Source organism: Rissa tridactyla, chromosome 1 (assembly GCF_028500815.1).
Source record: "Rissa tridactyla isolate bRisTri1 chromosome 1, bRisTri1.patW.cur.20221130, whole genome shotgun sequence".
In the NCBI taxonomy this organism is placed as follows: domain Eukaryota; kingdom Metazoa; phylum Chordata; class Aves; order Charadriiformes; family Laridae; genus Rissa; species Rissa tridactyla.
In genome coordinates, this window is record NC_071466.1 from 161,803,932 (window position 1) to 161,831,812 (window position 27,881).

At 44.5% G+C, this 27,881-nt stretch overlaps 1 protein-coding gene across 19 annotated transcripts in view; it reads right to left on the minus strand.

The window, feature by feature from the left end:
* The window catches only part of RBFOX2 (RNA binding fox-1 homolog 2), a 175,623-nt gene that overhangs the window by 106,708 nt on the left and 41,034 nt on the right, over positions 1-27,881 (minus strand). Inside the window, exon 1 of one of the 19 annotated variants that reach the window (XM_054183424.1) lies at positions 9,321-11,740. The exons of the other annotated variants lie outside the window; for them this stretch is intronic. Coding sequence (XP_054039399.1) covers positions 9,321-9,335 — 15 coding nt within the window. The 5' untranslated portion in view covers positions 9,336-11,740. Of the gene's footprint in view, positions 1-9,320; positions 11,741-27,881 lie in introns of those variants that run through there. 19 annotated transcript variants of the gene reach the window in all.

The following is a 27,881-nucleotide window of genomic DNA, read 5'->3' on the forward strand; positions in this document are numbered from 1 at the left end:
TGGAAAAGCAGAAGCCTCTGCTAGGTGAGGCAGAGCGGCACAGACAGGGAAGAAGGAAGGAGCAGCACTGCAAGATAAAGGCATAAAATTTGGCAGAGCAGTCAGGATCCCAGCACTGACATGTTCCAGAAATGATCTGTCAGCTCTTGATCGAGTTACAGCAAATGTAGGTGCAATTTTGGGTTGGTTTTCTTCTTTACAGTATAGGAAATACCAGAGATGAATATATTAAGCACAGCTAGTTTCTATTATTGCAAGTGCCAGGAGCAGATTGTCACAGTGAGAAATTGGCCTTGTGCATTACACAGAAAAGGCAGCGCTGGGTTTGGAGGCCTGCAGACAGTGCAATGTGAAGATAAAGAGCCTCAAGTCTGAATGTGCATTATTCCTCCTCTTAAGCCACCGAACACACGTAAACATAAAAGGGCTGATTTAAGCAGCTGAATTTCTGAGTGACCTTCAAAATACATCTGTGGACCACAGGGCTGTCCAAGCCTTTTCCTGGGACCCCCTATCCATTTCAGAGTCTTTGCCTCGTCACCCTAGGAGTACTCCATATTCCCTGAAATTGCCTTCTCCCCCAAACCCTCAATGCCAGTCAACGGGATTCTGCTCCGAAAAGCCTTTTTCTTTCAAATTTCTTCCTTATTTTAAAGTGGCTCTTATATTCCATGATTCCCTACCCCCTTCAGACAGCACAATATCAAACAACAAATGAAAAAAAAAATCCTGAACAGAACCAGGAGGGATTCGGCACATCAGCGTGACTAGCTGACTCCACAGGAGTCTGCAGTAGCAGACACCAGACCACCAAAGGTTGCTGTGGCACTGCTGTAATGATAAAACTAGCTTTCAGAAGCACCTTGCTCCTCAACAGGATGAACAAAGGGTAAAAACACTAGGTCAGAGACGGCAGTGACATGAAGATTTAATGTGGTTTTGCTGGTCCACAAAGGAAAAAAAAAAATGAAACCAAAAAAGGCCTGGTATAATTAACAAGATTAAAGGGGGATTTAGGATCAGGACAGAAAAGCAATGGGCCAGATTGATCCTTACAGGATTAAAGCTGGAATCCTACTAAGAGTCCAGTGGTTGAGAGATCAACGCAATGTAATGGGATTAAATCAACATCAGCTTTTGTTTTTACACAACTGAACCCCAGCGCCCATGCTTTTACTGCTTTGGATAAGCCACGGAAAGGGTGACTGGTACCTACAGACAACCAGTATGCAGGTCGGCCAGGCACTTTGCCCTTCAGCCCTCTCACGGCACGAGCAATAGGTACTGCCGCTTTCAGGAACAAAGGACAAAAAAATATGGTTTATAACAAACGGTCCAAACAGCCAAGGAAGTTGAGGATTTACCAAAGTCCAGGTTCTGGCCAGCTCTAAATCAAGTGGTATCAAGTGCGACGGGATCACACCAGGTCTGATGGATGGGAAAGCCAGGAGGGCAGTCCCAGCTGCATTCAGACATGCTGCCGACAGGCAATTGGATTTTGATATTGTCTCTTGCCGGCGAGGAACAAAGGATGCAGTGTACTCTGTGGAACATATCAGCAAACACATTTAAGACAAATTGTCGCATGTCCCCATTGCACAACAATATCCAAGAATTACAAAAGTGAGAAAAGCCTCTTTCAGCATGTATCATTTGCATTACAGCTGGTGCAACACATGCAGGCCAGCTGCACCTCTATTCCCCTGTCCCAAAGTTTCCAAAGCTTGCCGGTAATTTGAGTTGGTAGCAGGGGGTGGGGGAGAGAAAGAGGGAAACAGGACAAGGCACTCACTTCTTTCTAGACATGCATACTATTTTTAAAGTTTTTATTCTTGTAGGAGAGAAAAATGTGCATGTTTAAATGAGAGGGTATCCATCACCACCCTGCTCGGCTGAAGTGGGAAGGGGTGTTTATTGCACACCTGTTCGCAAGAGCTAAACAGCTGCAGTGGAGAGCAACGCTCCCCATGCAAGAAAAAGCATTAAAGCATCTCGTATTTCCACAGCACTTCTGAGTTCTAAAGGTGCTTAAAAACAACCATTACACATACAATATACACACTCCAGCAAAGTTTTTGCTGCAGAAGAAAAACTTCCCCAACACTATAATTTAAAAATACAGATACCACCCATTTCTTAAAAGATGCTTCAATCAACAGCCTCACGTATGCTGGAAGTGCTTCTCCTTTTCAGCTGGTTGGACCAAAAAAAGTAATCGTCATTCACTGCTCCTCCTCACTCCAGCAGCAGCCAAAATCTCAGTGTAATAAATTGGAGTGGGGGGGAAATAGCTGAAACTACTGCTGGACCCAACAGGCCTGTGAGCAAAGCTGCTCTGCCGTGTAACTGAGACCGGCCTGATGGAGCTACGTACCCCACTTACACTGCCAAATAGGCTTTGCCACCTTCCCGAGAGACGCTTCATCTTTACTCCAACGGGTTCTCCATCCGCAAGGTACATCACGGATGCAAGCAGACATTACCGTAGTGATTGAGGGTGGGATGAAAAAGGAGGCCGTTACAACAGAAATGAAAAGTTAAAAAACAGCAACAGGCAGATCGCACTGCACATTTTCTATTTTCTAGCCACATAGACACAATTGAATTTCAGCACTTTTCTGCATTTAAACTTTGTTTCTACATTAGATGATTTATAAATTACAGAAGTACAGAGGAGTGTTCCAGTATCATCCTATGCCAGCTCCTTACAGCACAATGAATAATAATCCCTAAGAATATCTAAAAAAAATTGTCATGTGGTCAAAATATTTTCATTTCATCATTGTCTTAATGTCCAAGATTCAATTAGAGTATTGTGTGGGGGACAGCATGTTTCATTTGAGGCAGGAGAAAAACTATCTGCCTTTGCCCTGGATTCGGCTACAGACCCAAGAACCATCTGGTAAAAAATCAGCCAGAGCATTGTGCAGGCAGTACATTAGTCATAAGACGTAGGACTCAGAGAACAATGAAACCTAAATTTAAGGGACAGATGAGGGAAACTTAATTACTTGTTCAAGCTTCTTCACAGCTTTGGGGAACCTTTAACACTTTCTACAAAAGAATTTAGCACCAGAGGGCACAAAGCACATCCTCGACTGATTTCTTAATTTTCTGCAAGTCCGTTTTCACTTGCAGCACGGAACAATCTGCACTGGTCCATCAGTACAGCCTGCCTCTCCAACGCATGGCCGCAGGATGCGTCATATCCATACTTGGTATGGTACTCCATACTTGGTACAAAGTACCACCCGGACCTGCGGTACTGTAGATACAGATCCTCCTACAAACTCACAGCTGATAGTGATACGATAACTGTAGTGATAGGACAAGGGGTAATGGCTTTAAATTGAAAGAGAGTAGATTTAGATTAGATATCAGGAAGAAATTCTTCACTATGAGGGTGGTGAGGCACTGGGACACATTGTCCAGAGAAGTTGTGGAGGCCCCGTCCCTGGAGGTGTTCAAGGCCAGGCTGGATGGGGCTTTGAGCAACCTGGTCTAGTGGGAGGTGTCCCTGCCCATGGCAGGGGGGTTGGAACTAGATGATCTTTAAAGTCCCTTCCAACCCAAACCATTCTATGAACTCCCTAAAGAAAACATTTTGTCTGCTCCCACAACCTGACTCAAACTTCTGCTGTACCCAGTAGCCCTTGCTGAAGGACAAAGAGATCTCTTCCAGCTAATTGCATAAGCCATCCAATCAATACTTTTGGTTAAGCATGCACACATACACAGTTGATACCCTAGTGACTGTTTAGAGCTGTGGCAAAAAAGCCATCCAAATTCAGATCCACTCAAAGACCTTTCCTATACCATTGCTGTACCCTTGGAGGTTAGGAAAAGGGTAAAGTTCTGGTGCTGCTGGAATTAAGGTTTGCAAAAAAGCACCACGGGAAGTGCAGAAAATACAGATGTTCTGTCTCAAATTGCTATTATCTGCACTCTTCCTAAAGCTCTCATCTGGAAACCAGGAAGGCTGAGGTTTATTCTCTTCTTATTCTCTTATGGTTTATTCTCTTCCTTCCAAGATAAACAGGCTGTTTGGTGAAAAACTAACTTAAACAGGACCCCGTCCCTGTTAGTCTCCCAAGACTTGGACAGGCTTACAGCAAACAGAGTCCCCTGTGCTCATCGCTGTTTGGACAGGCGGGAATAGAGCAGACAGGCAGAAGAGCCGCTGGAGAAATTCACACCGACTCAGTCAGCCTACATCCCTCTAATTCTTTTGTTTAGACTCATCAGGGAAGGAAATTCCTCAATGTGATGGCAATGTGCCGGGCACTGATTTTACCTGTTTTCATATTAATCAAATGTAGCATACAAAATAGATCATCCTGATCCCAAATTTCCCTTCTCTGAAGCCAGTAACTTAACTTGCAATGCCTTCTCTTTTTGAATTGCACTAGGCTGTCTTGTCTCAGTAGTGACCTTGGCATCTTCCAGGATTACAGGCCTGCAGTAACACAGAACTGGAAAAGATCACCTGGATTATCAACTCTAGCTCTCTAACAACACAGGCAGTCACATTATATAGTCTCTTTCATAAACTATTCTTTCTGTTTCCCAAATCTCCAAACGCTGTATAAAACCCTAGATGCAAATAGATGCAAGCTGCTTTGTCACACTAACCCCCAGGGGAACGCAATGCAGACATCCCCAAACCAGCTGTGCACGGTGCAGCTCGGGTGTGGAAGCAGTCTAACCATGTTCACGAGGTGCTGCACCAAAGCTAATAAACCTTATCGAGCAGCAGAACTCATTATCTCAGTTGCAGTGCCGGACAAACATAACTATGTTACTGCTGGATTCAAGCTGCTACATATGCATGCCACAGTATGGCACTGCAGGGACTTGCAGGCTGGGGAATCAGCTTACAGGCTACTAGCTCCGGGATCTTTGCATGAGCTCCATTTTATGTTTTTTCCAGGGCTTTCCTGTTCCAGAGCAAGAATCCAAAATCGGTGTTTATATTAACATGAAGTGCCTTTTACCATATTCACAGAAATTCACCCTATCCCTGACCTCTAACATGCAGTCAGGAAAACCTTGTGGCACCCTCACAGCCGCAGTCTCCCAGAGGCTACCATATCTTAACCTCCCTCAGCGCTGACCACTCTGTGTGTGCACCTTTCACGCACAGCAACTGCACGTTCTCCATCCCGTCAGAGCTTCAGTTGATGGCTGACGTGTTCGTTTGCCATTCCTACCAAACAGGTTCCAGCCAAAGGCCTACAGGCACAGCCAGACTTCCCCAGCAATAGCTGCCCCAGGCTTGGCACCGGAACAGAGCAGGGAGGCCGCTTTCTCTGGATAGCCACTTGCTTTGCTGCTATCAATCTCGTGCTTTGAAAGCCACACTGTAATGACCATACTTTTCACTGGCAGTCTTATACCTCTCATGAAAAAAAAACAAACAGATAATAGGAAGACATGGTGTGAGGAAGAGCACGTTGCTAAGACCCAAGTTTGGCAGCAGAGTTGGGTTTCCAATCCCTTGGTGGGAAAGCTGATGAGCTTGGAGCCTAGAGGGAAAAATTATTCCAGTGAATGCAAAGAGAGGCTTTTAAGTGACAAAAAGGCAAGCAAAAGGCAGGTCAGGAAGAAAACCAACAAAAAATATTTCAAAATGAGCTTGGCAAGCTTACTAGCACTATTCTTGCTTGCATGGTAGATAATTAGTAGGTCTAGGTAAGATCTTCACTTTCACAGGGCTCTAGAGAAAGAAATCATTTCTAGTTGCAGTAGGCAGCCAGCCTCTCACAAACACTCAGCATGTACTCTGTACACGGCTGCGAGAAATGAGGAAATTATCTATACCCAGTATAATCTGAGATCAGAGCGATGAATCCAATGCTTTCCTACCAGAAGCCTAGCAACAGCATGGACCTCCCCTACCTTGGTCCCTCCTGCCTTTGATAGTTTCAGCTGTCTGAGCACAGGAGAAGGATGGCTGATAAATTGCTTGCTAGGGCTGCTGCCCCTTCCTTTCAGCCTTTCTTGTAACAACAGACCTCCAACAAGGCAACATTCATACATGCAACTCTCAGAACACATCATGCTCTTCAGAAAATACTTGGAATGAAATGACTCTAGATTATATCTTATGACTCACAGTACACACAGATTCATCTGCTCATAAACGAAAAAAAAATAGGTCTTTCTTATCCAGAAAAGGGTTGAATACTTTTCCCACACTCAAACCACTCTGCTCCTGGCTGTCACCAGCAGAACGCCTGTCCCCGTTTTGTCAGTACACAGCCCCCTCTGAGCAAAGACCCTCTCACATTCATAGCCCAAATTACCCCACGTCCTATCCAGAGAACTGACAACTAGGAGCCCTCTTGAGCAATTCAGGAGCCCAGACAGCTGCAGGCTAACGAGGATGAGCGAGAGATGAGACAAAGGTAGATTTAGATGGTCCCCTACAAACAAGATACTTGTCTACAGAAACAGAACTCCTATATGCGCCTGCTATGTGTAAGGCAAAGTACCCACCTTGAGTTTCAACACTGACAATCAGATGCATGTACTTCGATGGTTTGCAACTATCATACCGTCTCTGCCTCAGAAAGACTTTATACAACTGCATCCTACACAATAAAAGTGTTAAGATAAATAGTGTCTCTTGATATTTAATGGCACAGCTAGTCTGCCACCTTCACTTCCCTCACAATGCCAAGCATTAGGTCACCACAACAGATATTTTAAGTTTCCCACTCTCCAGTTCTCCACAGCGCACAATCCCCTGCAGTCTGCAAGGCCCTCATTTAAGAGTATCCTGCAACAAGTTTCACCCGAGGGAATACAGTTCAGCAAGCAAGAATGTCAGTCTGAACTGACGCTACACCACCACTCCATTTCAGAGACAGCATTATAATCAGGGACTGTGATGTTGCAGGTAGCCTGCACTTTTGGGTTCAGTATCCACAACATATTACAGCTGCAGAGGAAGGCACATTCTCCTTTTTATTTTATTATTTGTCAAATATGACAGCATTCAATATTGCACAATCTTTTCAAGGAAGACAATTCTGTAACGTGCACCCCTGGGGGGGGGAGAGGGGGGAAGAAATATTATGGTTGCTGTGGGAACCTTAATTCTGGATTTCAGAACTTGCATATTTTAAACCTCAAATTTAACATTGCATTAATGTAGCTTCATGCATTGAATTAAGGAATGACTCAGTACAAATCTCCATGCATCTACTGAAGTCCTGACGTTCCAAGGACAAGACGCACAGAACAGAAAAAACACGGGGAACAAGGAGGGAACAGGGGGGAACCCATAAGCAGGGAAGCAAGAAACCGGTACGGCTGAGGCACAGGAAACCCCCCACCAAACCAGATCTGTTAGTCGGTGCTCCTTGTTCTCACTGCTAAAGGTTATGTAGCCCATCGGGATAAAAAGAGTTTAAAGCAGAAACACAAACAGGCACAGAGGAAAAGGTTCCTGAAAGGACCAAAGAGGGGAAGATTCCCCGAAAGTAATAGGGTAACCTGTACTGAGAAGGGAAAGATCATATCCAGATAGCACAAATTCACTATTTATTTTTAATTATCGTGGCACGATGCCTGAATGATGCCCTTAAAACCCCTTCAGCTATTCAAGCGTTTAACACTTATTTTCCCCACTCCTCTGAAGTTTAACTGCAACGCAAGTGCAGCACCAGTGCTGCCCAAAGTTTAGGGTGCAGGCAGAAGGAGCAGCTCACAGAAGGGTACTGGTCTTCATCCATTGGAAAGCATCCCAAAACTCAACCTCTCTTAAGAATCTGGGACAGTGCTTCACCTTTTGGGCCGAAGCCGGTCTCCACGCAGGCTGACACCTCCGCTTTATACTACAGTGCTCGCCCGCCCCTCGCCAGCTGGAGGAAGGGAGACAGCCGGGCAACTCTCCTCAGCTCCCACACTCTCCGGCATCCTCCGCACTTCAGCTGGATAAGGAACATCTCCATTGTTTACTGCTTATCTAAAATCAGCAGCAGCATGGCTGAATTACTTCTCCTCTCACCCCACCCATAAACGAAGCACAAATCTCAGCTGAGCCACGAGGCCTGCCCCAGCCTTTCTTCGCTAAAAACCGGCAACCCCAACTTGGGGTCCCGCATGCCAGGCTGCGGCAGAGGGGGAAGAGCGGAGAAGGTGGACGTGCCTGCCAGCAGGGCCTGCTGGATGAAACCAGGCAAGTGTGCATACCCCAGCGCAGAGTCAAGTTACCCTGCAACAAAGATAGTAATGTGTATGTGCAAAGGAGGGAAGTCAAATCCTTCAGCCCGGGTTCCAAGGCTCGCTTTGTTGCTAAAATAAACCAGTGTTTGTTCCTGGGACTGATGGGGAGCCGGACTCTAAAAGCAGCAGCAGTGAGAGCCCCCACCTTCAGAGTTATGAACAGATTTAAAAAAAAAAAAAATAAAAAACAAAAAGCCACAAAAAACAAACAAACAAACAAAAACTTGGGAACTGATTACTTTTCATCTCGTGTATCTAGGTAAGGAACCCAAGGGCAAACTGCTGATCTCAAGGGTGCCCAGGAGAAGACAAAACTACACATAGATGACTAAATGAGCAGCCTAACAGCTGACTGCTCCAGAGGAAATTCCAGTCTTTGCTCAAAGGCTGAAAATATATATGCTTTTATATGTGCTTTTACTTTGCTTTACTTTGCTTCCTGGATCTATATAACACTTTACATGTTTTTCCTGACATTATTTTCCATACTCCGCCAGAAACTCAAGTAACAGTGCCACTTCTGGAAAAACAACCTTGCATCCAACTTTTGTTGAAACAGCTTCTCCCTCTACCCACCCCCCCGTCCCCAAGCCCCACATTCCAAAACTATCTATTCTCTCCCTGCTCCTTCAGTGACTGCAGATCCCTTTCAGCAGCACTCCTTCACTACCTGGGATGTCTCTCAGTAACACCAAAATCCTATAAAGCAGAGGGACATGGGAGCAGTCCTATTATGCATGAAATAAATAAATATATATATATTTATTTCATCTATATATACATACAGGTCTCTCAGATGGCAGACAGTGAGCAGCATTATACCAAAAATTTTGTCTCCAAGGCACCTGCCCAAAACTGTTCTCTCCTGAGGAACTTCCAACCGCAGGAAAAGCCTGCTTGATACCCAGTTAACAGTACTCGCTCTAAATATTACTTTTTACAAGGGAAAACTACAGCCCACTGTGTGTGGAGGCTGCAGAGAGCTAAGCCCAACGGCGAAGGCCGCTCACGTTAGTGCAGAGTCCTTCAGCTTTCCATTCCTTATATGTGCAAAGTGTGCAAGCCCTCACACACGCTTCTCTACTCACCCAGAGGTACATCATGTTAGCCTGGGTCCTTCAAACCCAGCAGTGAGATGATCCGGCAACGCAAGAGGCACTTCAGTAAGATTGTCGAGACCGAGGTTGGTTGAGGGTTTGGTTTTTGTTTTTTTTTTAAAGAGAAAAAAAAAAATCCGAACGGCTCAGTTTGAGGCTTAGAAAGCGTCTCGCCTCCTCCACCCCCCTCCTCCAGCTCTGGCTGCTCTGCGCTCTTCTCTCGCACTTAATCTCTCCCTGGGAGTTCCCAGCCCCGTGTGTCTGTACTGGCGTGCACAGCACACACTCTGCATTCGCCTCCAGGGAATTTCTCTCTGTCATTCTGCTTCTAAAAACACAATCTCGGCCTCACAAGATTCTTGCAAGAGGCAGGGATGGGTGGGGTTAGTAATAAATGCAGCCCGGCTCCCAGTGCCGGAGCATGCTTACTTCAGAAGAGGGATCTTTAGACATGAATGAGGCAGAGCGTTGTCCTCCAAGGTCACTGGGGGTGAGGACCCATTCCCCCCCATCCCACTAATTGCTTCTCCAAGAATCATCTGCAGATTCAGGAGCCATGCACAGTGCTATGGGCAGGTTCTGCACGTCTTCATCTACCCCATTAGTCAACACCCAAAATTCAGTCACAATTCCGTAGCTGTACTTAATCATTAACCATTGACAGGCACGGAGGAGCACAACTACAGGGATCCTGAAGCTAAGGAGAAAATCTGTGGTGTGCCAGCCACGCTGGAGCTCCTGCAGGAGAAACAACCACCACTGGTGTGAGCTGGGGAAAAGAAGCGACTCACAGACAAAAGGGTTAATCTGTTTTCACAGGTGGCTCTGCAAGAGTATTTTACAGACTCGCATATTGCTAAAGGGAAAGCAGCAGCTGGCTCCAGTTCCTTCGAGCGTATCGGGTTCCCACTTGCCCAGAGGCAGCTTCCCCCCAAGTCTGGCTGGGGCAAGCGCCCTATCGCAGCCTTGTGCTCCCACCCCGCTCTCCGATTTCAGGTCTGCAAAGCTCTGCCGGTGGGACGACAGCCCCAGCAAAGGCGCAGTGAGCAGAAGACACTCTCGCCCCAGCTACCTCGACAAGCTCCAGCAAGCCCTTCCCAGCACCAGCGAATCCTCGTCCCATCCCCCATGCCCGATGCTACAGGACAAGTGTCACCTCTCATCTCATTAATCAGTTAAACCGCTCTTCCAAACTAGGAAAACGGGTTTCTCGCCCCCTTCCCACCTCAAAATGAAGAATCGACTTCCCTCGCTGGGCTCCAAATGCTAAGTTAAAATTGGCCTCTTCCCAAACGGGGGAAAAAAAAGAAAAAAATAAAAATAATAAAAAAATCGTATTTTCATCGAGGCAGTGGTCTCCTTGGAAATGAGTTTTGAAGAAATATTTTTATCTCAGCCAAAGACATAGAAATGGTGCTCTTTCACGTATCACCTCTACTCCCTTTACTTATAGATTACTTAAACGCAATCCAGCAGGCTCGGAGCAAAGCAAGCAGCCATGTGGCCTGCCGCGCTCCACCCACAAGTCAAGCCCTGTCTACGTGGGGCAACCAACTGATGTGCCTCCCCTTGCAGCCAGCGCAGAGATCCCAGGCGTACTCCATGCTCCCCAGGCTCCCCTCGCCTTCAGCAAGGTGCAAATACACCCGGGGCAGGCTTTTCCCAGTTACAGATGCAAACACACAGGATGCTGATGGGCTCTAAGGAAATGCACGACTGTCATTGCACCTCACACAAAAACCTGGAGAAATGGCTTTATCATCATGACCAGGATACAGCAGCCACGGGGATGTGCTCGTTAGAGACAGGAAGGATGCCGTTTGGCTTTCCAGCCAGGAAAACCCAAGCCCTGCTGCTCAGGGGAAGGAACAGGAGCTCCATTTCAGGACACTCAGATATCACAGGGTTGTTCAACTTCAGCATCTCTCAGGCCTCCCATCTGCTCTCACCTTTTGGCACAACGGGTCAGGTCGAGAGAGTGGAAAGTAATGTTCCTAAAAATCACTTACTGTACCAAAGCCTATGTACCACAGTCTCCAAAGAGCGAAGCATATGATCCATAAACTGTTCTCAAATGCTCCGCGACGAGCAAAAAGGTGGCAATGCTGACATTTGCATCACAGTTAGACACTTCAGCTAACGTTTCAGCAGCAGGGTCATGCCAGCAGTAACTACTAGTTCAGCCAGCCTGTAGACTCAGGCAGATGCTTCTGCACCAAGTAACCTTGATGGCATTTTTAAGGTTTTCTTTTGACCCAGAATCCCAATCCAAAAATGATAGTAAGAACATTTTACTGAAAGCTGAGATTCCTTGCGCACTGAGGAGAAAGTGAGAAGACATGGGGGCCAGGTGAGCAAAATCAAATAAATCCTATTCCGTACGTATTTCCATAAAAGACTTGAAAACTATGAGTGTTAAAACTAAGCTGAAGAGTGACCAACAAGCTCCCTAATAAATTAAAAAAAAAAAAAAAAAAAAAGGAAAAAGATTCTCCCCCTTCCTCCCCAGGCTCTCTCATCCTTTAGACCACTCTGCTGAGGGAGAGAAAAGAAAAACTTTCAGAATAAGGCTGTTCTTTAATTTCAACAACTGGGAGTCGTTACAGATCATCCCAGCAACTCCACAGCTGGACAGGTCACATTCAACCTCCAAAGAGAAACAAGACCCATGAACCCTCCTTGAAATTCATCTGCCACAGTTGCTACTAAGCCACTGCCTCTCCAAGGAAAGTACACAGGAAGACTACTGAGAGCAGAGGACTTCTGGTGATGAAATACCCTCGTCCTGGAGCTCTTTTTAATGAACCACAAGAGCAGGTTTCTCAATGCTCCATATTCTCAAGCAGCGAGAGGAGCACCCGACCAGTGAGGAAGTGATGCTGCGGGATGCCTCTGGAGGCACTGCTGCTCTGATTCAACAGAGCTGCTGCTGCCCAGAGGTTCAAACCAACACCAAGAATATGAAGTGCGCGCCCAAAACTACCCACAGTTGCAGACAGTACTGGTGGCAGTGGGGCAACCATGTTAGCCTCAGATCACAAGCAAGAAAAATTATGTTGGAAGAAAAAGAACCAGATGAGCTATTAGGCCTTCTTTAAGCTTTTATTCAGATTATATAGATTTTCAACTACATTAGCTGGTATGTAGAAGATATCAATAGAAGATGTTATTTTTTTCTGGAAAATTTAGCCTAAGAAAACACAAAATATTCTGTAAGTAGCAAGAGGAAAACAGTATGTTAATGAGTCTAATTCCAGAAAAACAAAGGCAGACATGACTAAGACAGGCTTCTGAAACAGGTAGCTAGAATCACCTGCAAATGCTTTGTCTTAATCCTAACAACAGTGCTTTACAGGATATGTGTCAGGGAACTTGGAAGGCTGCTGTGTGTGGAAATACACACAATCTCTGAGGGATCTTTCCTGTCTCAAAAAGGATTAAAAGCAGAAAGGGAAAGATTTTAAAATTAATATATACCAGGCTAAGAGAAAAACGTTCAGAGAGCTATAGCCTACTGAAATATTGGTGCCTCTTCTCTGATGCTAGGCTGTTGTGTAAATCAAAGAGAAAGGGGAAGAAAGCAGTCTACAAAGATATTAATGCTTGTTAGAGAGGTAAGGAAGGTGTTAGCAAGCAACAAAAGGAGAAAGAGAAAAAAGGGAGCATGTAACCACCTATTTAATAATCAAGGTATTTGGCAAAATAAGAGGCACTGGTTAAACAGAAAAAAAAAAAATCTACCTGCTTCTGTACCAGTATCAAAAACCTTAATTACATATTAGAAGAATTGTGGCTGCTCAGTTATGTGCATAAATTCAACTCAAAAACACTGCTGGGTATATAAGTTTCAAATAAGCCAAATGCTAAAAAATAATTTAGAAAAAGTTCTAACCTATTTAGGAAAGATCTGAATGGGCAAACGGGGAGTAGGTATGGCACGGTTTCAAACTGACATTATCTGTTTCTAGCTGATTGTGTCTCAGAGGCATATGATTTCAAATGCTCACGGATTAACATTCTAGCAGATAAAGCTCAAGACAGGGTATGAGCTGGTGTGTCTGCTACACACTACTGAAATTACATTAGATAGCACACAGGATGAGTAGCTAGCTAAGCACCTCTTCACAACGGAGGAAAAAACGCATCTGATCACCAGGAATTTCAAACGGAGCAACACTTGCAGGAGGCGTTGAGGGGCTAATGCCAAAGAACACCCTCAAAATTTCTAAATTACAGAAAACAATTTCTTAGTTCAAGAAGTGTTACATTGAAAACGAGCAATTCCATATTAGATTCCATCTTGACAGAAAAGAGCAATCAATTGTAAAAATAGAAATTAGTAGTAGCTTAGGTAAAAATGGTTGTGACAATCACATTGGATATATGGAAGGAAAAGAGAGACCAAGCCAGTGTATCTACGTACATACCCAGCACTTGAGTGGGACCACGGGTACATTGGCATGTTTTTCCTGGACAGACAGATTACTAATTGGGCTTCCCTGTAACATCCCCACATCTGAACACTTGTATATATTCTAGCAAGTGAAAAAAATAAAAGCTGAGAGAAGGAAATAGAAAGGAAATTAGAAAGGGGGACGAGGGAGAAATTACAAGGGAGCCCTAAGAACAGGAGGTGAAATCCACAGCCACAGCTGGAAGACAATAATGAGTTCTTCAAAGCTTCTGAAGAATAGCAACCCCAGCAATCATGTTGACCTGCTACTATGGGGGAAAAGGCAGAAACATCCCCAATACTGAAGAAAGAGCCAAAGCATTCAATACGTATTTCTGTTCTATATTTGGAGAAAAGTCAGCTGTTACAGTCTGTGATAACGAAATGCTTCCCATTCCAGCAGTAACTAAGGAAGATGTTCCAACAGCTACTCAACAAACAGAACACTGTCATCTTCATATCTAGCTCGCGCTTACAAACAGAAGGGATGTAACGAGATAACAAGCGGGTTTTTAAACCAAACTACAGCTGTGAACATACTCAGGTGTGGACACTCAGAAAGGCCTGCAGCCTGCATCGAACTGCATAACCTGCATTTGCAGCTCTAATAAGCCCTAACTACAGTACTAACATTAAACCTGATATAACGTCAAAAGTACAACTGTGATGCAATGACATCTCCAAATGCAGGTGTTGTTGTAGCCCATGTTATTAAAGCCCTCTGCTGTTAGCTAAGCTCGGTCAAAAGATTATACCTCTGTCAACATCAGAAGACTACATCAGGAAAGCAGTGCTACCAGTGAAGCCACCAATACACAATTTTCACAGCATCTGAATTTTCCTAGAAGTATCCAGGTTGGAACTCTTCCACGAATGAGAGCTAAAATAATATTTCAATGCTGAGCAAAGAGAAAAGTGAAGTGGGGTCTGATAACGGGAGGTTTGCAGAACAATGATGCAGGGGGAAGGCCTCAGGTAGGGGAGCGCAAATTAAATTGTGCACCCAAACGCGTCTGGGAGAGCGTTCAGATACACGAATGAAAAATACACCTCAAAAATATCCACTACTGATGTTTAATATGGCTTCCTGGCAACTTCTCCTGTAAAACAAAACCATAAAATAAGTTTTTTTGAAAACAGACTGAACTCTAAAATAAGATTAAATTCTTTCACAGTTAATAACTGCTCTTGAATCTACTTGTTCCTCTTAACTGTGCAGTTTTCCTTAGCTGAAAAGTGGGAGGGGAGGTACTCTGAGGTTGGGGCAGGTTGAGGAGGGAAATTTCATTTCAAACCAAAGGACAGTTGCTCTCACAGCCAGGGCCAGACCGAGCTTTCACGTTTTACACAGAAGCTGGATTCTGACTGAAGATGAACTCGATCATTGTCCCACCATGATAAACACTTCAAGGACCATCGACAAAAGGTCTGACTGGAGATGGGAAGGGAGACATGCTCTGTGGTGCTCAGAGGGAAATTTCTCTGACTCAGTGGCTGCTTTCCATGGCTTATCTGACTCCAGCAGAACGTCCCAGCCAGAGAACAGGGGAATCAGACTCCCGCTAGTTGTGGGGTTTGGGTATGCCTTGTGTCTTGGTTTTTTATTTGGTTTGGTTGGTTGTTTTGTTTTGTTGGTTGTTTTGTTGTTCTTGTTTTTTTAAAGAAGATTAGAGATGGGGCTGGGAGCTATCTGGGGAGAGGCACAGAAGGCAGCCCTGGGCACACATGCAGTTCCTATGGAGATAAGAGGATCTTCTTTGAGGTTGGTTTACTCCTTTGGGTGCTGCTGGAGACTACTCTGGTGGCAGAGTACTGCTCATTTGCGAAGACTCCCTCCACTCAGGATCCTGGCATTATCTCTGATTATCAGAATTTCTGAACCACAAGGCAGATTTCCTCTCAACATCCAAAATGACTCCAGGAAGCCTCTTTCTGCATTATCCTGTTTGTGAAAGGAAGCAAGAAGAATACAAAGTGCATACAATAAATGGCCCAGAAAAATACCACAATCCCTTTCAGATGTTTTGCCAAGCAAATAAGCCAAACATTGGCATATTACAAGAAAAAAAAAAAAAAGGCATTTTGTTATAGAGCAACCCATTTCATTACTGGAAAACTGGATTCTCTCTTCTCTCTCCTGCAGGTATGGTTCAGCTACACAGCAAGAGGCTTCTGAAAAGAGATTACTTATTTAAAAGCAAACTATCAAGGGCTACTTTATCTTCCACAAAAAACAGAAAGCCTGAAACAATAAAACACCTTGACATGCAAGCAAAACCAACAGTTTTCAGGGACTGTCCTGCTACTGACTTCACACAGTAATTAAATCTTTAAATAAACCTCAGAAGATCTCAGTTCACAGGCTTATCATTCAAGTATGTAGGAGAGAGAAAAAAAAAAAAAAGGAAAAAAAGAAAAGGAAACGGGTACCAAGAAAAGCTCTTTAGACTTTGTTTGGGATTTTCCTCTCCTCACAAGTATGCTCAAGAGCACTATGTTGGATGGCACTGTCAATCCTTCAAGAGAACTGCAATAAGCTCGGTAACTAGAAAAGGTACATTGCTGAAAATGTGTTCCCAGACAAAAATACACTTTTAAATTAAAACCAAGAACACCCACATCAACAAAACTAAATTCTGAAACACGAGAATTCAAAGTTAAACATTCAAGAGCATGCAAACATTTAGATGTAAGGAATTCTTACAGCTAGGGTATACTGGTTTGGGCAATCATCTGCAGAAACCAAATGGTGATGCAAATGGCTCCCAGGATATAGCAAACATGAGTTTGGGCAAACAAGTAGGAATTTCCATCAATTACACCTGCCAGCCTTACTATGGCAGAACAGGAGTGAAATCTGCAGTCCTCCAACACCTTCTGAGAAGCAGCTAACAAGGTTAAGGTCTGCAGAAGGAAAGGCATCTCTGCAGCGGTGTTACCACCCCAGGCTTGATTTTCAAGCTGTATCTTCTCCATTCTGTCACACCTGTACCTAGTCTGAAGTCCATACTGAATTGGCATATAGCAAATTTATTTAGATACTTGCAAGAGGGGATCAGAATAAGCTCTAACACTGGTATTTAAGTCCTTATTTTTTTAAGGTTTAGTTAACTAACAGCTGCCTTATATCTTCACTAGTAACATCCACAGAACAAAGTTCGATTTCCCTTCAAGTTTTCCATGAAGTAGCAGAAAGCATTACACAGCATCAAACTCTAACAAAAGCCTATTTTTAGTGTTGAATCAGGAGTACAATATCTGATTGAATGGATAAAGGGCAAAAAGATTCTCTATGCCCTAGCCTTACTTGTCAGTGCTACAGAGGATATTTATTTATTTGGTTGTGGATTTTGAAGAGGAAGCCATAAATAAAAAAATGCAACTCAGCCCCTACCTCAACAATCATCTCTTCATAGTCCACAAGGGAAGCTATACCAAAGGATGAACTGATGGCGTCCACGTGTTATCCTATTCAAGGTGGTGGACTTCAGCTGGCAAGAGAAACTGCTTCAAATACCTCATCAACAGAGCTACAGCATCATTACACCATTTTTCGTCTCCATGCTTATCATGTCGAGTAGCTTTACAGCATCAGCAATTCATCTGCACAGCAATAACCCAGCAAATTAAGAAAGGATATGAAGATGAGATTATTGCAACAGTGGGGAGAGGAGAAGACAGGGTGTAGTTCTCTTCCCTGGACCACACAGGGGTTTATTAACATTCTGAAACTTTGGCTTAGGCCTGCTGCTGATAAAGGGGAATACAGGCTGAGAACAATACCATCCTGTAGAAAGGGACTCCTGGCTTGTTTGTACAAAGGAAGGTTAACAATGTTAGCGAGTTATTCAGGAAGTAATGGATACCCTCTTGCCCTGAGCAAATTCCTTTTCAATAACAGTAGTAATTTCCTAGGCAATACAACTGTATCAAGGTATAATGGCTACTATATTTATCTACATAGGCCCTGTACTGCTGGGATCTAATTTACTACACCATAGAAATCAGTTTACAAATCCTGAGATAGTAAAGTTGCTAGAGACAGGAATAAAATGCTATCCTGTAACGCTTCATTTGAAGACTGGGTTTTAGCATCCCTATTTAAGAGTATAAAATGCATTCTCTCCAACTTAGAAAGATTCAAAGACTAATAAACCCCAGAAGTAGACTGCAAATACACCTACAAGAGGGAAGAAATCAGCTTAACAAATACTACATTGTGCACATTTTTTTTATCCTTACTGTCACAGCTGCTTTATTTCTTTTTATATTCAAATAACGTTCTTTCATTTGACCCTCTGAGAAGAAAAACAAAATAATCCGTGACATTACCTAGAAGCCTTACATACCTAATGAAGACAACATATCTTAAATCTGTAATGTTTTTGTTAGCTGAATGCCTGAAACACAGCTTCAGTATGAGAAATGGCACAAGTATATAATCAGCAAAGAAGAAAGGAATGGCTCCAGCTAATGAAGAGGTAACACCGATAAACACTAAACAACATCTCCCAAGAAACAATGAAACTAAATTGCTAAAAGACTTTGGTGGAGCACAGCATCAACCAGTGATAAGTAAGGGTGGGTGGAAAGAGACCAAACACACGTGTCAGGGGACTGCAGATGCTTCCATTACGTAACGGTAGTAAGAAAATCCAGGCGAAATCGCCATTAACAGAACTAAAAGCAAAATATTTCAACAGGGGTATTGGCAGTTGTCAAACCACATAAAGGAACAGCAGACTGTTCAAATGTAAAAGGCATTAATAAAGCATAAGACAAAAGGCATAAATAGATATAAAATATAAGAGGAAAATTTCTAGAGTATAGAAATGCTACTGGAAAAATTTAGTTATAAAATACAATATCCCCAACTTCAATTCACAATGATCAGCAAAGGTCAGTTGTCAGAAAAGCAATTCTGCTTCTGATCTCATTCTGAGCAAAGAGGTCCTTAACCATATCCGCGCCACCACCATCTAGTTGGATTATTCTCACGGCTGCAGCAAACAGCTCCCTCCATCTGACTGGTTCCTCAGGGAATTATGAGCATAAGACAATTTAGAAAAGTGTGTGTATGTAAAGACTAACTGTGCTACTTGTTTCCTACTTTTTAAGCAAAAGATTCTTTAAAGTCTTTTTAGTGTATGTATTTAATATGGGACTTCCAAGAAGGCATGCAGATAGATACCTACCTACATCTTTTAATAGGGCATTTTGCCATTCTGCATATCTCGCATGCAGTGAGTACTGGAAACACCCAGAGTTTGCAACATGTGATGTTCCAACAAATTCAGATGTATTTCTTGGCACTTGTGTCAACTGAGGTACTTGAATAGGAAGAATTTTAGCTCTCATAGGAGCAGATCAGCTACAGATCTGGTATTCTGCATCACTGCAGTCTGTGGGGTTCAAACATACTCTGAACCTCAAACACCTTCCACCTTCAGCTGAGCTCGTATTAAGGCTGTTCCCCGTCCTTTCGTTCCCCCACACCCTGCCATGACCAAAAAAAAAGAAAAGTTACAGTACTAAATTACATTCTGATACCTCTTCTGGTCAAATCCTGGCAAAATTAAACTCTTCCATTAGAAACTGATTTCAACTTCCTTACTCTTGCAATCCTTTTTTAAGACAGACAAGTGAGTAGCACTTCCCTCACATTCGGTTTAGATGAGATGAATGGTATGAAGTAACTATGGCCAGTCAACACGTGCAGTTATTGTGCCCTAGGTCCTATGCAATACATTCTCATCTTATCTTAATCTGAATTTAAGCTTTGAAGTGTAGCTGTACTGTCTGACAACTACTGTACCCACTAGAGAAGCTACTCACTTTGATAACAAAGCAACCAGCAACAACAATATATGAGATGATTCCAACCCATTCCCAAATTCCCAGAAAGCAACAGTGACCAGAGCAATCTTTTTCCACCCTTGTGTGACCTGAAGAATGCATGTTTCCTTTTAGATAAAGGCCTTGCTATGGTTATCTAATGCTAATGTCACTACAAACTGGATTAGAGATGCCCAGAAACCTCGAAATATGTACATGGATAGTCAGCTGTATCCTAATTCTAAGTCTGAAGGAAATCAAATGCTCCAAATTGTGCCTAATGTAGTTAAGTTTGCCCTTTAGGTAGGATAGACCAGTAAGAACATATTACACAGTGATTAGATTAATTCTTGAGTGAAATTTAGAGGGCTGGCTCTATCTGTCTATTGTGCCAGTATATTTCAAATTATTTCAGAGACTAGCACTCTTCCCGTGCTCTGCTCCAGAGCAGCAGCTGCTCAAAAAATACATCAGTTCTCTGTCTGGGGTGAAGTTGGCAGCAACTGGGGACAACGCTACTGTCAGAGTTCAGCTCCCAGTTCTGAAATGCCACTCCACTGGAAATACCAGAGAGCCTAAATCCAGCAACATATACTGTGGGACGTAAAATATCTCTATCTCAGCTTTCAACACAAAGTCCGGAGTCTCATGACATTTACTCCTTTGCCCCTGTCAGTCTTTCTCCAGACCCTGCAAAGGATTGGAGCTGACTGCCATAGATGGTTGGAAAACAAGTTGTTCTCCAAGCACTTGGAATTGAGGAGTGCTGTTTTAGCTTAGGGAGACCATGGCAGGGAGCCAGGGTGACAGGTGTCCCAGAAATAGAGATGACGAGCAAACTGTTGCCAACGTTAGCCACTGCCGTCCTCTTGACTTGTAAAGAAAGGGTAGCCCATACTCTCCAGCTGTATTAGAGGAACAATGGAGCAGAAAAGGCAAGGAAAATGTGTTTGCTGGCAGTACCTGAAGTCTCTCCTCATTAAAATCCAACTGTGAAGGAATTTCAGCATATCTCATCAGATACAATCCTACCAGTAAACCTCTATTAGGCCCAGCAGCAACCACAGCTCAGCGCTGCTGTGACATCAGAACGCAGCTCATTGCAATCCTCAGGCACCAAGAGAGTTAAAAACGCAGATTCCTGCTAAAACTGCCAAGAGCTACAAACCTTCTCCTGTGTGGGCGGCAGCAGCAACTAAATCCACTCCCCAACAATTGGCTGGCCCAGCTGAAAGAGAGGCGGGAAGAGACAGGTGATGGGGGACCCTCTTCCCCCTCCCCCCCGCCCCAAATAAATAGCAGCACAGCATCTGCTCAGGTTTTCAGCTGAAATCGGTGAGACAGTTCTCTTCATTTTATCACCATCCTCTTGAAACAGCAGCCTCTGACCCCTATCAGGAAAAGCACCCTTGTCCTCTAATCACAGACTTCCTGGAAAACGCAATCTAGCCGACAATTAATACAGAATGGAGGAAAAAACCAAAAGCTTCATAACATCAAATTACCACTGCAAGATTTTTAAATACATCCCCCAGTGAAACGACAGAAAAATTCAAGCATGTTCTCACAAGCCATCTCACTCCCACTAGCGTTATTTAAGAGTACTTATTAAAAAGATTTTCTCTCACCTCTCCCCCCACCAAAAAAAACCTGTTGTGTCCCCCCCCAAGTCTAGTTTTGCAGATGTTGCCTGCAGCAGCATAGCTTCTTACTGTGAAAGCTTCAACACAGGTGTGCAGAGCGTGACCTGGGCAGAATTACATGTGCCGTTTCCACTGGGAAATCTAAGAGACTTATTAAGCCAGGACAGTGCCGATTAATCTACTAATGGAATGAATCAAAAGTGTGTTCCTGGCCCTTTCCCTTTCACATCCCAAAGCCTCGGGGGAGCTGAAACCATCTGGCAAATGCCTGCTCCGAGCAACATTATGCTACTGCTGGAAATACCTCTCCCTTAATATTGAGAAGAATGAAACCATCTTTCTATCCACCAGCTATTCTCGGGAGCATCTGCATAGCTTGCTGAGATAGTCTGCTTGCAACGCAGCATCCTTCCCCAGCCAATGCACAGCTGCTCACTCACCATGCAGGAGAAGTCAGCAGAACAGAAAGCGATCCCATTCATTTACTCGGGGTCCTGCTGAAGCAGCCGGCACGAGCAGGGCGGTGAAGCAGTGACCGTACTCGGCGTCACGCACACAGGCTGCCCTCCCACAGCAGATCCCAGCAGCAAGCAGGCAGAAGCACGCTCAGGCTGAGGAAATGCTCCTGCTGAATTCTCTCAGTCCTTTCTTCGTGCAAGGGGAGTTGCAGGTAGAGTAGGAAGGAGATGTTTGTTTATGTTACTTTAAAAAAAAAAAAAAAAAAAGACCATCTGTCCTCTAAGCACACTTGAAATGGAGATCTGGCCAGAGAGCTTAAAGGGAAATCAGGATATCAAACACTCCAAGGTTCATACATGATACATGTTATCACTGTGAGACAAAGGGAAGGACTGACTCAGAGATGCTGAACACCCCGCACCCTTTGAGTAATAAGCGAACTCAGGAAGAAACAGAGCTGCGAGGCCACCATCACAAAGAAAGGATCTCTGGCACTTTTAAGATCACACAGGAGCAGAGGAGCTTCCTATCTTATGTTTAGACACACAAAAAAACCCAGAAAGGCCCAAGACAACAGCAGTCACACGGCTGTGGAACTATGTAGGTGGCAACAACTGGCTTCTGACTGCCACAGAATAACGCAAGTACAGGGCAGGGGAGATGAGGTCCTCCGTGCTCAGAGGCAGCACAGAGCATGTTTAGACAAACATCCATCAGGAATTGCCTGACTTGTTATTACAGACTCTCAGAAACAGGAACTCTGTCCCCTAAATTATCATTCCAGTGCTTCACTGCATCGACTCAGAAATGTTGGTTTACCCCATAATATCCAATTTAAGCCTTCCTTGATGCAAATTAAGATGCATTCAATGGACATAGTAAATAACCAATCCCCATCCTCCATACTTCTCTACTCTTTATTTTTTTTTTTTTTAAGAAGGAACAAGCTCAATATTTTTTTCCTAAATCACACTTTCTGAGCCTCCTTTTCACATTCTTCCCTAGTCTTTTTCCAAATTCTGTGTGTATCTTTCCTGAAGTGCCTAAAAGTAGGTACAGTGCCCCAATCACTGTGCTCAGCTCTGAAGAATTAACTACCTTCTGCAACTACTCGACCCTCTTGGAAATACATTCCAGGTTTTGAAGATCACAAAAACCAGCACCATGTACTCAGTTTGTTATCTCTTACTACCCCAGATCTTTCCTTCGATATTACTGCTTAGCCAGCTATTCTCCATTTTATATTGCGTATACAGTTCCTTGTGTTAACACATTTTCGTTTTGTTTAATTTCACATTGTTGGATTTCAGGCAATTTCTGCCATTTACCGTTATCCTTCTGACACCTAATCCTACCTTCCAAAAGCTGCCAGCCCCTCCACATACATATGTTCAGTCACTTTCATAACCTTGATGTTTGATCAACAGTACAGAAGAGCAGAGCAGACAGGGCAGACCACATTAAGACTCCAGATCACACACACAGAGAAACGCATGACATAATTACTCCAAATGCAGTTTTCCAATGAGGTGCTCAGCCCCTTCTTAATTTCACCTTTCATTTGCCTAGTTTATGTAAAGGTCATGCGGGACTAGGTCCAAAGCCAGTTAACTTTCTCCATCTGCCAGGCCTGCTGCTGCGTCAAAAAAGAAAATTAAATTGATCTGACATGATCGGTCCTTAAAAATTAGCAATGTATGTCTGTTGTTGCCTTAATTTCCTTTAGTAAAGGATTTGACCATAAGCATCTGACCTTTTTCAGCTTCTTTCCAGGTTTGGTAACTACACTAACCAGCTGTATTTCTTGGGATCTGTAGCCTCCTTTAAAAAAAAAATAGGCTGGGAGAATAATATTTATTCGAAGACACACACTCCCTTCATTCACTTGAAAGCTGTGAGATTTCCTGACACGCAGAATAGACACTGGAGACAACTGATCACACAAGAACAGCCTCTATGGGCCTGAAGGCTCACCATAACCCTCACCATAAGCGTGCATCCATCTTGCACTGCCCTCTAAGCAGCAGCAGCACTCTGCAGCACATGTGCCTTTTGATAAAACAAGCTCGGGCCAGAAGCTTGCTCAAGCTGTGGAAGCGCTAGAGTCTGCCTGCTCAGAATCCCCTCTAAAAGCAGGTCTCTATTACCAGCACTCCTCAAACATCCCTCCCGCATCTCCCCCTCTGCTCACCCCCGAGACATTTTGGAACAGAGCAAAGACGTGCATTACAAAAACCTCTTCCTCAATCTCTCTTTGAAGAATCAAATCCCTAAGCAGGCCCTGTGGAGGGGTGGCAGGGCCTGTCTCAGCCCTCCCTGGATGCTCCCCATGCTGGGCTCGGGCAGCGACACATCCTCTCCCCAGCCCTCCAAACAAGAATTTTTGTCCCCGTCGAAGATGGCTGTCCCAGAACTGTAGAGAAGTCTTGCGGGGCACAAGAGGCCGAACCCACTTCCCCCGCTCTCCCAAGGCCTTCAGCCCTAGAGCCACGGCAGGGGCTTATTCCAGGGGACACCCCAAGAGGCAGCCTGCGGGGAGGGAGGAGAAGCGGCCGCCCCGCACCGCCCTCCGTGCCGGTCCCCCGCGCCGGCGGGGCGGGGCGGGGCGGCGAGCGCTGGCCGTGCGCCGGCTGCCCTCTCCTGGCAGCCCGCCGCCAGAGCCGGCCCGGACCCGCTCCCCACGCAGCCACGCTGCCCCCCGGGCACCCTCCTCCTCCTCCTCCCCGAGCTCTCCCGGTTACGCAGCGGGGCTGGACATGGAGGCCAGGGCCGTGGGGCTGAGCTCCCGACCACGCTGCAGCAGCGCCCTTCAAAAGCCCTCCGTGCCCGTCAGCAACATTTGCAGGTACCGAGCAATAACTTTCGCAAAGTTATTATCATCCTCCAGAAACAGAAAAATATACTAAAGGCACACAAACTATTTAAATTTTCTTTTGATTTGGTTTTGTTGGGTTTTTTCCCCGAGTTAAGATAAAAATCCTCACTCAGTGCGAGCTGAGGACCCCAAGCCCCCCTCACCTGAGAGCTTTAAAACCACTTCGGTATCAAGTTAGCTGTGCACAGAAGAACTTTTCCCCCATAAAAGATACCTAAAGTGGGGGGGCCCGTTGCCACAGGATGTTGCGGATGCCAAAGATTTAGACGGGCTCAAAAGCCATTTGGACAAATTCAATAAAGAGAAATCTATCACAGGTGACTTAAAATAAAATAAATAATCTATGGCCAGGAAATCCCAAAGCCACAGGATTGCTTCAAGAGTACGGAGGAAGGGAAGTATCACCAAATCTTGGCGCTGCTCCCTCTCCTTTAAGTACTTGCTATTAGACACTGTCAGAGCCAGAACACTGGAAGGCAGAGACCTTCTGTCTGACCCAGAATAGCCGCTTTCACGTCCTCAATAGGATATAATATCCATCAGCGGGCTGTTCTCTCTACATCGTTTGGTTTTGGTCCTCCAACTGATCATTTTACAGCCTAGTTCTAAAACACACGTGCCAGACTCCCTAGCACTCCTACAATTTCAGGAGGGGAAATCTAAACAAGCAGCTGTCCCTCTTGCCAAAATAACTTGGGCTTGGGAGTCTCCAAGACTCTTGCGGACATCGGGTAACACTTCAACAGCCAAAAAGTACGTCGCAAAAGAAAAAGTGGTCTCCTGGTCCTCTCCCAAGAAGGATGACTCACATCTCCTCTCTTTAACCCCAAGCAGAGATGAGAAATTGCTCGAAGCAGAGGACTCAAACATGAAAGGAATTTGTATTACATCATCCAGCCCATTTCCTGCCAACGCCTTACAGACCCAGAGCTTTGACCCAACTATTCATCAGCAAGGTAATCGTTACTTCCCTTGAGAAGCTCTTTAAAGGACTGAAGGAGCTTATTGTCAGGAAGTCTTCCTACGTATCTCAATTAGGTGCACTCCTTAACAACTTCTTCTCATACAACTTTGCGCCACTTGGTTATTTTTTCTTTCTTGTTACTGAGTGACAGCAAGGCACACGCTGGTGTGGAGCTCGCCAAAGGTGTTTGTGAAAGGTATTCAAGGTTCTGTAAGGAAAGGATTCCCTGCCTTGTATTTGGAGAGGCTGGAGAGGCAGCAGACGTGAGGGAAAAGGGAAATAAATACGCAGACAGAGTGACCTGTTTGCAAGACTTGTGTCAACTGCAAGACACCATGCTTCCTGTATTGTTTAAGGGGTTCGATGGTAGGCAATTAGCTAAACAGAAAGGAAAGGAGAGATTTGGGGGAAGGTGGCAAATGTAAGCACAGCGACTTGGTTCAGACTGAAATTTCAGAAACCAGGTTTACAACAGGCTCAGTATTTAGTGGTGGATGAGTTACAATTTTTTCTAATTCCAATTCCTGAATCTTCCCTGCTGTTTCTTAGGGATGTAGTTTGGGCTTGAGAAAACTAGGAACAACTTCTTTGCGCTTCAAGTGATCGACCAAGTGCGTTACCAAGACAATGCTGGATTCAGGGGAGAAGTATTACTAGATTAGTCTCAGTGGATCATATCTTTCCTCTTCCAACTCAACGATAATTGTTTCAACTTCAGTCTGTAACCACTCCTCCTTCAATTTTTAGCTAAACACTCTGCTCTTCATTTTCCTTGTCAGGTATCACGATTTCCTTTGCTTTTTAATTTAACTCTCTCCACTCTATCAACACTTTTTTACCTTCTGAACGTGCTGAGACTTATAAACAGCATTGGATGCAATCCGGTAAAGGATTTCTCACGCTTCTGTAGTGTTAAACACCTTTCTGTAACACATCTTAACTGTCCCACATCCATCACAGCTTAGGTGCTAAATGATAACCCCCCCCAGCAGTTATGCCACTACACACCCTTGAACCCCTCTGCAAGCAACTGCCTCACAGATGCTTCCCATCTCCTGAATATGTTGGACATTTTTGCCCAGAGTTCACTCTCTGAAGCGAAGCTTGTTATTTTCTATGGGATATTGCAGTTAGGTCAGTAACAGAACATCCCTTTGGCCCTCTCAAGCACAGAGTAAAAATATTTCACTACTTGCTTGAAGAGACGCTGTGGAAGTCAGGAAGCAGTAGATTTGGCAGTCTTAACCCTAATTCACCACATTTTAAACATAAGGAAGATGTTCAGAACAGTTTCCCCTCATTAGCTTGGTCCCATCTCAAATTTTGGGTTGTTTGCTTTCAAGCAAAGACGCATTCCTCAGAAGCACCAGGAATACCAAGACTGGTCTTCTCCATTTTATACAGAGGACCTCAGACACTTCCTGATCTTTGCCCTGGCTATTCAACTCAAGGAGTAAGGTGTTAAAACTTTATTTAAGGCCTTTCTCCCTCCCTCTGTCTCTCAGTTTAAGCATTTGTATTAAATACACTCTATTCAAACCAGAAGTGTAAGCACCAAACAAACCAAAAACCCACGAACAACCCTCCTTTCTAGCTCCTGAATAACTTAACACTTCCACAATCTCACTGTTTACCAAGCCAGCTAGCATATAACCCTCTAGGGTTTATTTTCATGGTCAGTTACAAGCAGGAACACAAATTAAAAGCCAAAATGCTTTTCAGGAGCACTACTTACAGATTTAAACTCTTGAGACAGGGAGCCTTTGTTCCAACACCGACAAAGTAGGGCACTGGAGAGACTGTGGCTGGTGCTATCATGGTACAAATAAAAATGGTCAAACCATTTTCCTCCAGAAGGTCACGTTTTATTTGTGTTACGACAAGAGCATCTCAGTCTGTTAATACTAAACCAAGAGGTTTTTTCTGTGGAAATCCTAATCCATACTGAGCCACTCCACTGCTAATGAAGTTGTGCCAATATCCCCAAATTCACGCTTCATCCACGTGACAGAGAAGATAGGTGAAGAAGCCTCAGACCACACAGACAAGACGACAGAGGTTTCTGCCTCTGAAATCTCTGCCGAGATCCCCGCTGCTCACTGCAGAGAGACCACCAACAGGAACAGCCACCAACAGGAGCAGCGGTGCCTCTGTGCAGCCAGCTCCAACAGGAAGCCCACGACCTGCTGTCCTGCCTCCCCATGGGACCTCACGCACAGCCTTCACATCTCAGGATGAAGGGCTTCCTTGCTGAACTCTCCACATCAGGGGGGACTGGGCAAAGAAAACAAACAGGGGGGAAAAAACAACAGGCGAGGCTTCC